This window comes from Terrapene carolina, unplaced genomic scaffold, assembly GCF_002925995.2.
Source record: "Terrapene carolina triunguis isolate 2854851 unplaced genomic scaffold, T_m_triunguis-2.0 Scaffold68, whole genome shotgun sequence".
Classification (NCBI taxonomy): domain Eukaryota; kingdom Metazoa; phylum Chordata; order Testudines; family Emydidae; genus Terrapene; species Terrapene triunguis.
The window spans coordinates 64961272-64976461 of record NW_020664419.1 but is presented as its reverse complement, the minus strand read 5'-3'; the positions used below and the strand labels follow the sequence as shown (position 1 = coordinate 64976461).

Sequence of the window (15190 nt, the reverse complement as noted above, 5' to 3'; positions counted from 1 at the left end):
GCCCAAGCTCCACCCCTCAAAGGGATTTAGGCACCTACCTTCAGGTTGGAAGGAAGCGCCTCCCTCCACCCAGGATTCAGAGCCATGAACCCTCTCCTGGAGTTAGGCACCTAAGTCAGGTCAACCCTTTTTTGCCAAAAACAAGGATGGGGAGTCAGTGGCCTTATACCCCATAGCCCAGTGCATTCACCTCAGAAGTGGGAGACCCGGTTTCAAGGCTCTATTCTGACTCAGGAAGAAGAGGGAGTTGAACTTGGGTGTTTCCCAGGCTGGGTGTGTGCACTAACACCCAGGCAATAGAATTTTCCAGACTGGGGGCTCTCTCAGTCATTCCTGTTGAAGCTGTTCCACTCTATAAAATAATTAAATATGGACAGGAGCAGAGGCTGGGTTCTGACTAACATCCCAAGGGAGTGCCCTACCCACTGGACAATAGGGTCATTCTCACTCTCTTTCTGGCCCAAGGGATGATTTATTTATACACAGTGAAACAGCTTCAAAAGGAGAGATAGGGAGACCCACCCCAGATTACCCCCTAGGCCAGTGGGTCTCGGACGTCCTGAGGGAGTGCTCTCACCACCAGGCTATAAGGTAGAAGGCAGATTCAGCCTAGGTCCCAATCTGGTTGACATACTCTAATGTGACCTGAGTCCTACCAGACTGGATTCCACAGGCAAGGTAGGGGACACCTAGTTTGTTAATCTTGCTGAGGGTTAGGTGTGAAGTAGGCACTGGATATCAAGACTCCAGCAGCCGTGCACATATACCCATCAGCAGAAACCGAGGGTTTCTCTACATGAGCATTTAGTTCTCGGCACGTTGGGGTGTGTATCTTTTCCCCGCTAGCCTGCCTAGTGCTCACTGAGATGGGACTAGATCAGAATACATTAATGAACTGTTAATGTGCATCAGCAGAGTCCATATGGACAGTTAGTCCAAGGCAAGTTGATTTGGGATAGATTCATGCATGCCTCAAATTCACCATGAACAAATTGTTCATGTAGACTCACCCTCATGTGTCCAGGGAATGTAGGCACATGCTGGGTTAGGCGGCAGCTGAACTGGGATTTTGAGAATCTCAATTTTGGATTTAGGTCCTAAAGTGTGAGGTAGACCACTAAATCCCTTTATAGATTAGTCCTAAAACCCATTTACACTGCCAGAGCAGGGCAAAGGGGCCTTAGTATAAATGAGAATCAGGCCCTCTGTGTAATAATCAATATAGTTGAACATATTTTAAACACTAACCATATTTTCCAACAAGCAGCCTGCTTTCTTAAGCAAAACAGATTGATGTATGAAAAACACATACATTGGGAATGAGCTCTTTTAAATTAAGCCCACATTGCTAAGTGTGGGGGCCTGAGTAGTTGAGTGCTATTTGCTGGTTAACATTACTCTGTGGCATCAGAGAAATGAAGTGTTAATGGTGATTAAACCCATTAAAACCACCAATTATGTTCTCTAAATTATTGTGCATAATTGTATTAGCTCAGATGATGTTTCAAGTTAGTATGTTTTGTATTGTTGCACAGAACACCAGGAGGGCTACTGAAAGGATGCTTAGGCGTGCCCATATTATTCAGTGTCACTTTCAGAGTGGCAGATACATCTGAGGCATGACTACAAAACATCCACTTGAAATACTATTCATGTCTTACCAAAACTGCACTTAAAGCTTTATGTGGAAACGTGAGCCCAAGGTCCAATAATCTAAAAATTATAGTTAGTGAGAAAGGGCACTAGCAGCATTTCTCCTTTGAGTGCTAAGCCAGGGCTATTTACAATTCCGATTCTTGTACTATAAGTTCTATAAATGAAAGCAGGTTACCCACTCATAAGAGGGAGTAGAGGCTTGTAAGTATCTTGGGAGAGGGGCCATAACTTTTCTTCAACAAAAACAAAATATATCAGTATTGACCCAGACTGCACGTGTATCATAACAATAGGCACCATAGATTCACAAAATCTGTTTCTTCCTAACATAAATACAGTTTTAGTTAAGGTGAAGAATCCAGATCCTCGTGATGCCAACTATCAGGTCAACTATGTCCATCTTAAACAGATGCTCTGTCTATCTTAGTTTTTCTAGCACTCGCCACCATAATATGCAGGCCCTGCCCAGATGAATTAGCTCTGCATGCCTATGCCCACAGTGGACTTCACAGACGATTCTGCTCTTTATCCTTCCCGGGTTCCAGGAAGCTCTGTAGGATTTAGTTACTGTGAGAAAACTTCAGCAAATAGATGGGTCTGACAGTGGTCTTTAAAATAGGTCAGACTTTATCTCATTCTAATCTCTTCTGGTAGCTCATCCCATAACTGAGAATGCTTTGAGACAGATCCTTGCCTTTTAGAGGCATGAAGCAGTCTTCAAGCAGAGCCTACTGACAGGGCTGGCGCTTCCACTAGATGACCCTAGGCGGTCGCCTAGGGTGGCAGGATGTGGGGGGCGGCATTTTGCTGCCCTCGGCGGAATTTCAGCGGCGATTCCTCTGGGTGGGAAGAAAAGCGGCTGCGGAAACGCCACCTAGAACCAGGACTGCCCAGAGGGGCTTCTTCCGCTCCGGGTCTTCAGCGGAAATTCGGCGACGGGTCCTTCACTCGCTCCGGGACCTGCCGCCGAAGTGCTCTGAAGACGCAGGGCAGAAGGACCCCCGCCGCCAAGAACGCAGCTTCAGAGGAGGAGCTGCCGCCGATTACTGAGGAGGAGCGCTGCCCCCTAGGGCGGCAAAAACCCTGGCACCGCTCCTGCCTACTGAGCCACCTCCTTCCCAGCCACCAGTGCAGAGGTTGTGGTTGGGCCTCTATGATTTTCTGGTGAGCCCCAGCTGCTGGAGCAAAGCCTAGGGGCTGTGGATTGCTGGTGTAGATTATAGCAAGGTTTAGGCTTCTTTAATTTATTCCAGGACCCTGTCTGGTGGCTGATGGCCCAGGATGGGAGGTGAGCAAAGACTCCTTTGCACTCACATCTGGACAGGCACTGAGTATTCATTGATTACATGTGAGGATTGGGGCCTTTATTTCCAGTTTTCATGTGCTTCATTAAAAGTGTTAAAATATATGCAGTCTATATATAACAATATATGAGTCCACTATGTCGGGGGGAGGGATAGGTCAGTGGTTTGAGCGTTGGCCTGCTAAACCCAGGGTGTTTGTGAGTTCAATCCTTGAGGGGGCCATTTAGGGATCTGGGGCAAAAATCTGTCAGGGACAGTACTTGGTCCTGCAGTGAAAGCAGAGGACTGGACTCAACTCAATGACCTTTCAAGGTCCCTTCCAGTTCTATAAGATAGGTATATCTCCATATATTATTATTATATTTTTACATTCTGGTGTGTTAACTATGATATTCTGGTATCTCTGTAGGTTACCAGTTTTAACTTGTGTTCATTTACTTACAAAAAGTACTGATTTAAAAAAAATCACACACAAAACCAAGCCCCCCCTTACCATATCTCCTTTGGAGTAATATCAAGCTTGTGTAATGAAGAGACAGTAGTAAACAAAGAAAAAATTACTTTTTGGCATTTCCTCAATAGTTTGTTGTGCTGTATACACAGCAAGTACCCACAGGCGCCTTGGAGTCACTGCTTCATAACACATATATCACAAATTGTAATCAGCGCCAGATAAGTTACAGATGGACTGAGAGCTTTAATTTGGCTCTTAATCTTTAATTTAAATCACACCCTTAATGTTCCTTAAAGAGAGTTGTTTCTGTGCCCAAGTGTATTATCAATAGTTCATCGTGCAATTAATAAAGTGGAATAAAAGGATTTGTTTCTTGATACGGAATGACCTTGTCTCCCACCCTAAATGCATTCCTTGAACCTGCAGATCTGTTAGTGTGCTGTGCACATTCAGTTTGACTCAGGTATTTATTACATGACATCTGTCCCCACCTTGTGGTAATTTTGATACAGAGTGAATCCAAACAAAATATATCTGTGTATTTAATTTTTACATTTTAGTTTTACATCTTAAATCTGTAGGTCACCAGCTTATAAGAGTGAAGAGAGTTTTGATTATTATAGCATAGGGGCACTAACTTTTCTTCAACAATAACAACATAAATCAATATTTCCAGCATGTTGATTCAAACTGCATATATGCAGGCTTGGCAGAATTCAATTTTTTAAAAAATATTTTTGATGGAGTATATTAATGTTTATTTTTAAGCTTTTTTTCCATTTTTATCTATTCAAATTTTCACAGTTGAGTGAAATTATGGGGGGACAAGCAATAATTATTTAATAACAATGTATGTTGAGATTCAAAAAGTTAAAGCTTTAAAACAAAAATTGTCAGCATAACACATACAAATATACTAAGTAAATATCCTTAAAATCAAACGCTAATAAGTTCTCAAGCAGCATTTGTCTTTCTTTGCCTGTCCATAAGGCCCTTCATTTTCAGTTTTCACTGATTTTTATTGAAAAATTCCCAGGTTTTACATAAGCTATTTGTGTGTGTGTGTTTTTTTTTTCTTTTTCTTTTTTTTTTTTTTTTTTTTTTTTTTTTAAACTGATTTGTACCACAATTCTGGACCACTCAAGTATATGAAAATACCGATTATGTGAAGAAAATCTAATACATTACATTAGGTAGATGTATTTATGTTAATAAAGGGTAAATACGAGGCTCTCTGTTAAAATAAGCAATGTAATGCAAGATATACGAACACACTCATGTGCGTGCATATGTGCACAAATTGTTAATGTGCAGTCCATGAAATAAACCATTAAACTGCTTTCATTTTCAGTTTTCCTTTCTTCTCGCTATTTGTTGGGTTTCTCTTTTTTTTTTTTTTTTTGGTGCTACAGTCCCCCAATGTTAACCCCAATATTTACCCAGAAAACTGTGAAATTAATTTATTGTACTGATCTTCACCTGCTTCTATTTTTTTTCATAATAAACACTGATAAATTCCTGGGAAATTTTAAACAAAATAAAAACTGAAACTTTTTTGTGAATTTCTATTTTCATCAATGGAAATATGTTTTTGTCAGTTTCTGTACGTATGGCGAAATCAACATTTAACGACATTTAACGAAAAAAATCAAATCCTTCCAAGCCTGTACATATATCATGGCAATAGGCATCAGAGATACATGAAATAAGAAATTCTGTTTCCTTATAACACAAATACTGTATTAAAGTCCAAAATCCAGATACTAGTGACACTACAGACAAATGTAAAAGTCCTTATGTAATTTACGTTATACTCTGTCAGGCCAACTATCTCCATCTTAAACAGATGCTGTATAGCTGTATACCAATAGTCCATCTTTATGGATAATGAAGTAGAATAAAAAGATTTGTTTCCTGATACTGAGTGATATATTCGTGTATTTAATTTTTACATTTTATTTTTACGTTTACATCTTAAACTTGTAAATCACCAACTCATATGGAAGTTTGCATATACAATTCAGTACAAACGACAGTTCAGTTGTTGCCTACATATATGCTAATCAGAAACAGCCACCCACACAACTTTCTTCTTCCACTTACCTGCTCAGATTTTTCCTGCTAGGAGAACAATGATTATATGGTTGTGTAAAGGGACACATGACAGGGGGATATGTATATAAGCATATGTTACTGGATCAGGAGCATACACCAAGAAGAATGCTCTGACCCCTAAGCATAATCTTACAGTGGATTTTTGCTTTTGAGAGACTTGGATTGGCATAGTGAACTGCCATCCTGCACTACCTCTCCTATATGCAGACTTTCTGACAGTAGCCAATGTCAGATTTGTCCTAAGGTGTGTAACAAAATAATGGACACAAAATGAGACCAGGACAAACATACAGGCCTAATAATACTAATATAACAGAATCTCTCATGTAACGTTTCAGGACCAAAGCCTCAGTTGTAGCTTAGCTAGGGGCTTGTGAAATGTACAGGTATAGACATTTTCTCCACAAGCCCACAGAATGGCTGGGGAGCCACTCTGTGAAGGTGACTTCATCCCCTGGCTGAAATAGCTCTGTTCACCTTTAACATGTGTCTACTGTAACATGTGTCACTACATTGACACCTAAAAGGACTTCAGACCACACAGAGGTGCATACTTCTGCACAATCCCGGTCCTCCTTTATGTGCTACAACCACACCTGTTCTATTGCCTTCATGGAGGTGAGGCACTGTATTTGCCCCTACGTGCACGGCCAATTTGTCAGAGTTATACAGAATAAAAGCAGAGTGGAAATGTAATTGTGAGCGGTGCAATGATGGTCCCAAAGATGCAATCTCACAATGCATTTATGTATTTTGAGGGGAGGGAGGGTTAGTATCAAGTAGCTTTAGAAATATTCTAAAGGGTGAGTGACTACACATAAAAAAAAGGGGAAAGTTAACAAGGGAGTCTGATGTGACAAGGGTTTTCAAGGTGTGTTTACTCAGTAAAATTGGAGTGTTCTGTAAGAGTCAATATATGAGAAGGGAGATAAGGGTTTTTTTTTTTTTTTAAGTTTAGCAAATGTCTTGCATATGAGTGACCCCATTCAATTCAATAGGGGTTGTGAGAAGGTTAGATAGCAGCTTAGACTAGCCAATAGATTGTTGACAATGAAAATATGAAATCATAACCAAACACTTTCAAACCAGTTTGCCCACCCCACATGCTTTTTGCTTCTTAGGAAAATCTCCATGGGAGAGTTACATATGCCTGCCCCAAAGATAGGTAACAATATCTTATATTACAAACATTCATAGCCAGAAGTTCAGCATTTACCTTTATTAGGCATTTTTTTAAGTATTAAGTGCGGTTATAGTCATATGACTCCGTTTCACTACAGTGAAAATATTTCAGTTTAAACCCCACACAACACAAATAATTTAGGGCCAATAGCCAAATTCTAAAAGTCTTTTTTTCAGCACGATGTGGTGAGAACATTAATCAGAACATTTGTTCTTTCCTACTCTCAACTGACAAAATTTACCTTTCCAAGTCATGCAATGTTACACTGTACAGTCCTTCCGCAGAATGAGTGCTATAGATGCAGTAGAACAGTGATTCTCAAAGTGTGGTGACATGTAACATTGGTGGTAAGTGGGCTGCAGTCAGGTTGTACGAGGTTTAGTTTAAAGTATACTATCACTGACTGAAATTCTGAAGGTGGTACACCAAATACAGTCTGAGAAGCACTGCAACAAGTCCATACTGGGGAGAAGCGTATAATGTTGCAGGGCTGTTCTTCCTAAGAAGTGTGAGGGGGAAATTAATCTAAATGACTTCATCCTTGTTATTTCAAAATGAAAGAATTATTTCTATTATTTTCTTTTTCATTTATTCTTTCAGAAGCAGACATTCCATTAAGACATATACTCTCACTGAAATCCCTCCAAAGGATGTAGCATCCAGGGGAGGGAAGAAAAGAAAAAGATCAGCTGATTGAGCCCATATGAGCCAACTCACTGCAATCTCCTAGCATTGGCCTGTTTAGATTTTTGATATGTGTTATGTACTCAGGGCCCACATGTCTTAATCAAAGCTACCATAAAGTAAACTCTGACTCTGGCTGAAGGAGTTTGTGGGTGAAACTCTGGCTCTACTGAAGTCAATGGCAAAACTCCCATTGGCTTCAACAGGGTCGGGGGGGGATTTTGCCTCATGTGAATTATTCTTTATGGGATACACCCCTACTTATTTATAAGTTACAAATGAACCTCAAAAAGGGTCCAAGAACTGTCAAGTTGTGAGTAAAGGTTTGGGCCAGATCTGATTTTGGATCCATTCTTGGTTGCATTGGAGCAGGATTGGGCACTTGAATCTGTAAATTTATGTCCATCCCTGACAGTAACTGAGTTGGAAACCATGTTAATTATACAATAACTGGAGTTTCAATTATTACCAATTCCTGATAACATGTACTGTGTAAATAACCTTGTGTAATGTATTCAAATTCATACAGCATATATTGAGTCATACTAAAGAGAACTATGCACTAATATTGGTCTGAGCACAGGCCTGGCAGTCCGCAGCTCCTGAGTCCTGATGCCTACTCACATGATGACTTCCTTGTGCAAGCCATTTAACTTCTCTGCCTCAGCTTATCTGTCTGTAATACATGCATACTTACCATACAGGAATGTTATCAGAATGGTCACTTAATATTTTGAAAGCACTATACACTGGTACTACTTGGGCTGCTAGCATTAATTTGTCTTGTTGTAGTGCCCATGGCAAAGACAATGCATTAAAAATAGAGCTTTCAGTTCCCTGTGCTGTGTTGCTGTGGGAAAAAAAAACTTTTCAAGTTACTTTAGTAGCAAGTGCTAAATATTATTATTTAGTAGTTGTACTATTAGTAAGAAAGTTTGTTTCATACATTTTTTCTATACATTAATGCCAGACAAGTTCCTAGATATGAAAAAGTTGCTATTTAAACTTGTCACAGAAACATTAAACAATATACATATCCTGGTAATTAACTTTAAAAACATTTTGGTGCCGTTATTTTTCTCTTTGGGCAAGGAATTGATATGGTGGATTCTGATACACTTTTCTGTTTGTCCTTTTAGGATCTTAGATGAAATATTTTGCTATCCCAGCACTCACTATAGTTGTTTTCCCTCATTAACTTTTGCTTTTATATATATGTCTCTAAAATAAACTTGTACTTGGCTTATGTTTCCATATCAAATCAATGTACTCAGATCTTTGCTGCTGTTATTTGAAGTAAGAAAAAAGAGCAGAGACAGAAAATTTGAAATATAGTACTCGGTAGTTATGCAACATTACATTTTCTATATCCTATAAAATGAATCGAACGATTATATACAAACAAAGCAGCCCTTATCCTCTTGCAAGTGATGACTTCACTAAAAATCTGATCAAGGTTCTCATTCTGTGCAGGGAAGAAATGGGAAAGTAACGAAATCCATCACAGAAAAAGCCACATAAACGTGCATTGCAAGGCAAGTCTTAGCAGTCCAAAGACAGTTTGCAAGCAATAAGCTGAGAAAAACTGGTATCTACAACTATGGAAAAAAGTTTCCCACCTTTAATCATTCATTCCTCCATATGCTGTTGTTTCAATTGCAAACTGATGTCAAAATCACATAGCATTTCTAAAACCTAAACTATTGTACATACCTTCACTCAAGCAGCCACACCTCCTACTGCATAAGTCCACTATAGTATTTGTGAACTATATACTGTCTGCTCAGTACATATCCTGTATGCTTTATGGATTTAGTCTGCATGTCTTGCCATAAGCAAGCTGATGATAAAATAAAATCAACTACAGAGCTATCCAAAATACTCGTCCCTGATAGTAAAAATAATGAAATAACTATTGAAAGGATGGATTTATATCTTCAGATGCTGCTAGGGGCAAAGCATGTTCATCAGAATTTTGCAGAAAAAATCTGGATAGTTGCCTGTTGCTTAGATGAAGAACATTCACTGCATATTTGTTCCTCCCACAGACCCCAAGGATGCAAATGGGTATTATGCATATTGTATCATTTTCAACTATATTCTAACCCAGAGATATGAATAGAATGTTGTTCATTACACAGAGAAGAAAGGGGGCCTGGAGTATTTACACAACTCAGAATACTGAATTTTCAAATTCTTCTTCTTGAGATAAAGAATAAAGAGGGACATTTTCTAGAAAAACTGCTCCACAGGCCAGGGAGGAGGTCAAGAAGTGATGGGGATGAAGAGGAGAACAAATTAAATCAGTAGATAGAACAGCAGCTTGTAATTAAAGATGAAGCAAAATATGAAACTTGAATTTTAACCCCTTCAAATTTTTCAGAAAATGGGTTTAAATTTGAAACCGCAGGTCCAAACTCACTTCTCAGATTATGGTCCTGGTCTGGATATGCAACCTGAAGATTCCAAATCCCACACGAACTGCTGACTCCACAGACGGTCTGACTCAAAGCACACTGAAGTCAATGGGATTTGGATCAGACTCAATATTTCCCCCATGAAACATCAAGTCATCTTTTACTTCAGCGAATCTCGTGAGATTTTCACCAATGGGGGTAAAAATATTGCAATAACAGTTCACAAGATTTCAGTGCCGATTAGTCCAAACCCACATTTTAGCCCTGATTCAGCTATGAACCTGAACCTAAACTCAACACCACCTTCCTGGCCCATCTCTAACTATGATTTTTGTGTTACACATGGGATTGTTTCTTTTCTGCTTTCAGATTGTGTGTGTTGTCTATGAACAGTTACTGGTGGCTTTTCAAAACTTACCTTTTTCATTGCCATTTGCATATTGTGGAGGCTTGTTTTTGTCAATGCTGTTAAAGCTCTGACTTCTCCGATTTAAATTAGAAGCTCCCTGGACCTTGGTACTGCTGCCTGCAGCTGGCACCCTTGAGGGCCCTGGAAGCCTAGAACAGTATAATCAGAAATTACTTTGTTGTACAAGATGCAAACATATGGAACACACACTTTGTCAAGTATCAGACCAAAGTATGGAACCAGTAAATGAATAACAATGATTTCACATAATGACAATGAATGACAGGAATCAAGTTAGTTAGATTCAACAGGGTCAATGAAAATAAAAGTTAATCCTAACACACACAAAAGGGAAAAAGATGTTTTATAGCATCACAGGAAACATAAGGATGCTTTGCATTTGCCATTAACATTGCTAAAACAGATTCACCCACATATACTATTACAGTGTAATATTTTACTTAAATATATCACAGTCTGTTTTCTGGAGTAAATACGATAAAATTGACTAGAGAACATAACAATAAAATATTTTGAAGAAATATCCCAAACGCTCTTAATCTGGTAAATACTGTAGTTAATTGCATTTACAGCACAATAACTAGACTTTTACTAATCCACTGCACTCAAATACATTTTGAATAGCTATTGGCTCTAGCTCTAACTATATTTCAGATTGGTCTGCATATTTATTATCTCAAATGCAGAATGTTGAAAATAAATATTCTAAGGTAGATACTGCAGATGTATGTATGCCCTATATAAGAATATAATGCAGACTATACAGTTCATTTGTTACTATTTGCTGCCACCATCTGAGCCTTACTGTGTAGTAGTGTTATGAAAAAATTAGGAACCATTGTCTGTAGCACGTATAAAGCATCATTGTATTTTGCTTGATTCAATTCTCTGGCATATGATTATTTAATACAAGTCTGCTTCAAATTTCCTCCATCACCACTGCAAATATAACTCCCCCCCCCTTTTTATACAACACATAATAAAATACTCAGATCATCAACAGACTTTTGCAACAGGGATATAATACCCATATTCGGTTACTGATGGACTATGCAAATGTGATGAGTAATTTCAAAGACTTTGCTAACAACAGCATGAATTATTGTAGAGTTCTCAAATGATATTAGTGTCATCATATGATGCATCATGAAAGGGCAATAGCTGGAGAGAGGAAAGAAATCACATTATAAAGGACTCCAAAATGTTAGATTTTTATAAATGTTTTGCTTAACACATTGGTACATCAAAAATGTTGAAATCATTTTAGTTTCATTAGATAACACATATAAAGAGCTCCACATTCTGTTACATTACTGATTTAAGCCTCAGAGAGCTAATCCATTCATTATTTTTATGGCTCATTCTGGCTGCCAGCCTGCCCCACTAGTCTCTGTGCTGAGACCAGAGCAGACTGTCTCTACAGCTGTATGCATTCTAACCTTTACCATGACCCATGAATTCTAGTGATCTTCTGTTCCCTGAAGAATGCACTAAAACAAACTTAAAAATCCATTTGCTCTTTCTCATTACCCTAATTTGACAGGCAGTCAGAGCCCTGAGATCATTTGTCAAAGGTAATGAGAAAAAAAAAAAAAAGGCAACGAGAAGGCATGTGCAACACTGGAAATTCATCTGTTCTATTAAAATGTAAATTACTTAAATGTATATTTTACATGCCAGAATCCTCGAACTTGCAGCCGTAAGCACATTATACATGAGGTCACTTGCTCTACATACTTTCCAATTTACTTCATTTACCGTCATTAATTGAACTCAGTTTTCAAATTGCCCTTGCAGAATCATTTTAAGCAACCAAGGAAATGCAAAGTAGGAAGTAACAGATAAGGGACAAGTCACATACCTCTGATCAGGGCCTTGGCAACACTGTCATAGATTTAAAGTATTAGACAATAAAACTGTTAGCCTACACATGCTGAATGGTGGACAAGACAGTAGTGTCAGCAATAAATGAGACTGAAGACCTATGATCACAGGCATAAAGCGACTACACTCTGGAATGGCTCATTGCAAGCTATCACCAGTCACTCAGATTGTATTAGTGCACCACATTATGAAATGCAAGCTTTATTCTGGATTACATTATTTATAGTTCATTGTTCTCAGCAATGAACTGTACAGCAAACAGTGTGATTAATAAAGGCATTGCTTCTCATAAACACAAACTTACAACAGCAAGAGGGACTTGAATTCTTTTCTTCTAAAAATCTGTTTGTGGATTTAGTAGTCATGAAAGTGAAAGATTAGCAGCACTGGCTCAAGTGGACAACAGGACAGGCAGGGAAAGTGTGAGTTTCTGCACACAGTTCTATCAAATACACTTCAAGCTTTAGCTGAGGTCCTTTGTGTCTCCAATCCCAAGTATCTCATGAAGAGGGGCTTAGCTATGCTACTCCAGGGACAGCAGACACAGTCTGTGACTGTTTGTCCGCTACATCTTTGCTCCTCTGTTCGGGAATTTAGGATTGCCAACCCTCCTGGATTGTTCTGGAGTCTCCAGGAACTAAAGATTAATCTTTAATTAAAGACTATGTCATGGACTGAAGCTTCCAGGAATACGTCCCGCTAAAATTGACAACCCTATATGAACTAGACTTGTGTGATGATTTTGTGATGTGGACACAGGGTCCTTTGGGAGCTAGGATGGCCTTCCAAACTCATTTTCACTTGTGACCCAAGGAAGAAGTTGAATCAAAAGCTTTACTAAATCCCTAAGCCTTCTAACCCCTCAAATCTGATCATTTACATGCAGGACACAAAGATGCACGATACATAACAATCAGAAATATGGCTAATGGTATTGTACAAATCTGCTTTTGCCAGTCAGGTGCAAGGCTTTCCCATGACAAAGCTCTGTGGTACAAAACTTGCATGATTACACATTGCAATGTTTACTTATGTCCAAAGAATAAAATACCAATGGGCACTGACTCAGTTGAGTATCACTAATAAGCAATAAATGAGAGATATTAACTGACCTAGAAGTCTTTTTTTGACTGGTTGCAATTCCACTGTGATTAGACTGAGTTGCATATCTGGCTCTCAGACTGTATGAGAAGAAACAGAGAAATTGAATTAAAGAATTTTTGAACACATATAGAAAGCACACACTTACCAGCAAACTATGAGTTAATGTAATGCAAGCTGAACATGTACAGAAAACCCAAATTAATCAGCAAAGAATGAATTAATGTGCAGATTATGAGTAATGCAATGTACAGATTATGAAATAATGGACGGCGCTGTAATTTGCCTCACTCAGCAGAACATATTAACGTTTAGGTATAGACAGTTTGGGAAAAATTTCAGAATGGCCAAGTTTCAGTATTGGTAGTGCAATCTGCAACTGCAAAATTTGTGTTTGAGTTTTTGCGCCCGCAAAAAGAACTGCAGGCAAATATGTAAGTACTTTTGCCTCCAGCTACCTGATCTGGATCTGCAATTAGGTAGTTAGAGGAGAACCAACATTCCGATTTGCAGCTACATACCCAATGTGAACACAAAATGCGGATATAAATTGAACCCACCAAAGGAAAGGCATCTGAAGAAGTGGTTTTTTTTACCCAGGAAAGCTTATGCCCAAATAAATTTGTTAGTCTTTAAGGTGCCACCGGACTCCTCGTTGTTTTTGTGGATACAGACTAACACGGCTACCCCTCTGATACTTGACACCAAAGGAAATGTAGCCATATAGAAGTGTTCACTGATGTTCTCTGTCATTATCACTCAAGCTAATTGTAACAAAGTGCATTGCTCAGACAGATGCTTTAATAGGCAACTCCTGCTATTTATTTATGTTTCCTGTTACATTCCATAGGGAGTTGCATCTTAGCCTCTTACAGCATGCAGAGGGCATTTTTGCAATACAAGACATGTCTGTGCTAGGGGATTACTACAGAACCCTGTTGGAAGGCCAGACATGTGTCCTATCAAGCAGAAGATGCCTGGTGCTGAATCTCTGTTGCCTTATGGCCAGTTTATGCCACTCCCTAGTGCAGTGTTGCTCTACACGACCAGGTCTCCCAGCAGTTTGCATGAGGAGTTTGACTGAGCATGGCTATGTGGAGTAGTTGCAGCTGATGTACTCTAGCTATTATGGCTGATACAATGTAGAGCAGCTGTCAGGTCTCAAAGCCCCAGATCATGGGGATGCACAGAGGTGGTTTAAATCATAGGTCAGGTGAAATGGGAAATCAGAGCCTTAGGGCTTTTGAGGATGTGGGAGGAAACCAAATAAAATGGCAGCTCCATTTTGATTGGTTTGGCATAAACCCAGCAACTCCCACAGTTTATATTTTTAAATCACTGCAGTAGTAGCAGCAGCAGCAGCCACCGCCTCTGGCATTTAGGCTCTGTATAATAGGCTGGCACTATTTGCCAGAAACATCTCTCCCTGCTAGGAGGTATTGATTCTGGTAGGAAAGAGTTAAGTGGTTTCTGCTGATGCACTAAGGTAAGCAGCCTATTAGTCTAGCTGAATATAGTGATTGAAAATAGTGAATACAGTGTAAAAGTGACACCTCAGCATTATGATGCCTTCATTTGACCTGTCAGGATGACAAAGAGGTGGGTGGGATACCTTTTCCAACTGTGAGATATTAAGGCAGAGAATTATTCTTAAATATTCAGCCTCTAGTAAAAACAGGACATTTTGGTTCCCTTTGAGCTTCAAGTGCCCAGCCTTTTATTGAGAAAGTGGGAACTGAACTTTGTGTTCATTGTTGTTAATTTCTGTGTTAATAAACACAACCCCAGTAAGGGGTCACAGTATGGCCTCTAAAAATGTGTGAACTGTGTTTGCAGGTTGGAAATGGCCCCTGCTCACACATTGTTTGAAAGAAATGAGAGTATAGGAGTCCTAACACTGGGGTATGGAGCCACCAAAAAGATGGCAATGCCACGGCCCTTTGGAATAGATGTATTGTATAA

At 39.2% G+C, this 15190-nt stretch overlaps 1 protein-coding gene across 1 annotated transcript in view; it reads right to left on the bottom strand.

Moving 5' to 3' along the window:
* NAV3 (neuron navigator 3) overlaps window positions 1-15190 on the bottom strand; it is a 382361-nt gene that overhangs the window by 190045 nt on the left and 177126 nt on the right. Inside the window, exons 6-7 of the mRNA XM_029910866.1 lie at window positions 13240-13308; window positions 10232-10371 (exon numbers count right to left, since the gene is read on the bottom strand). Of these exons, the coding sequence (XP_029766726.1) occupies window positions 10232-10371; window positions 13240-13308 (209 nt within the window). The remainder of the gene's footprint in view (window positions 1-10231; window positions 10372-13239; window positions 13309-15190) is intronic.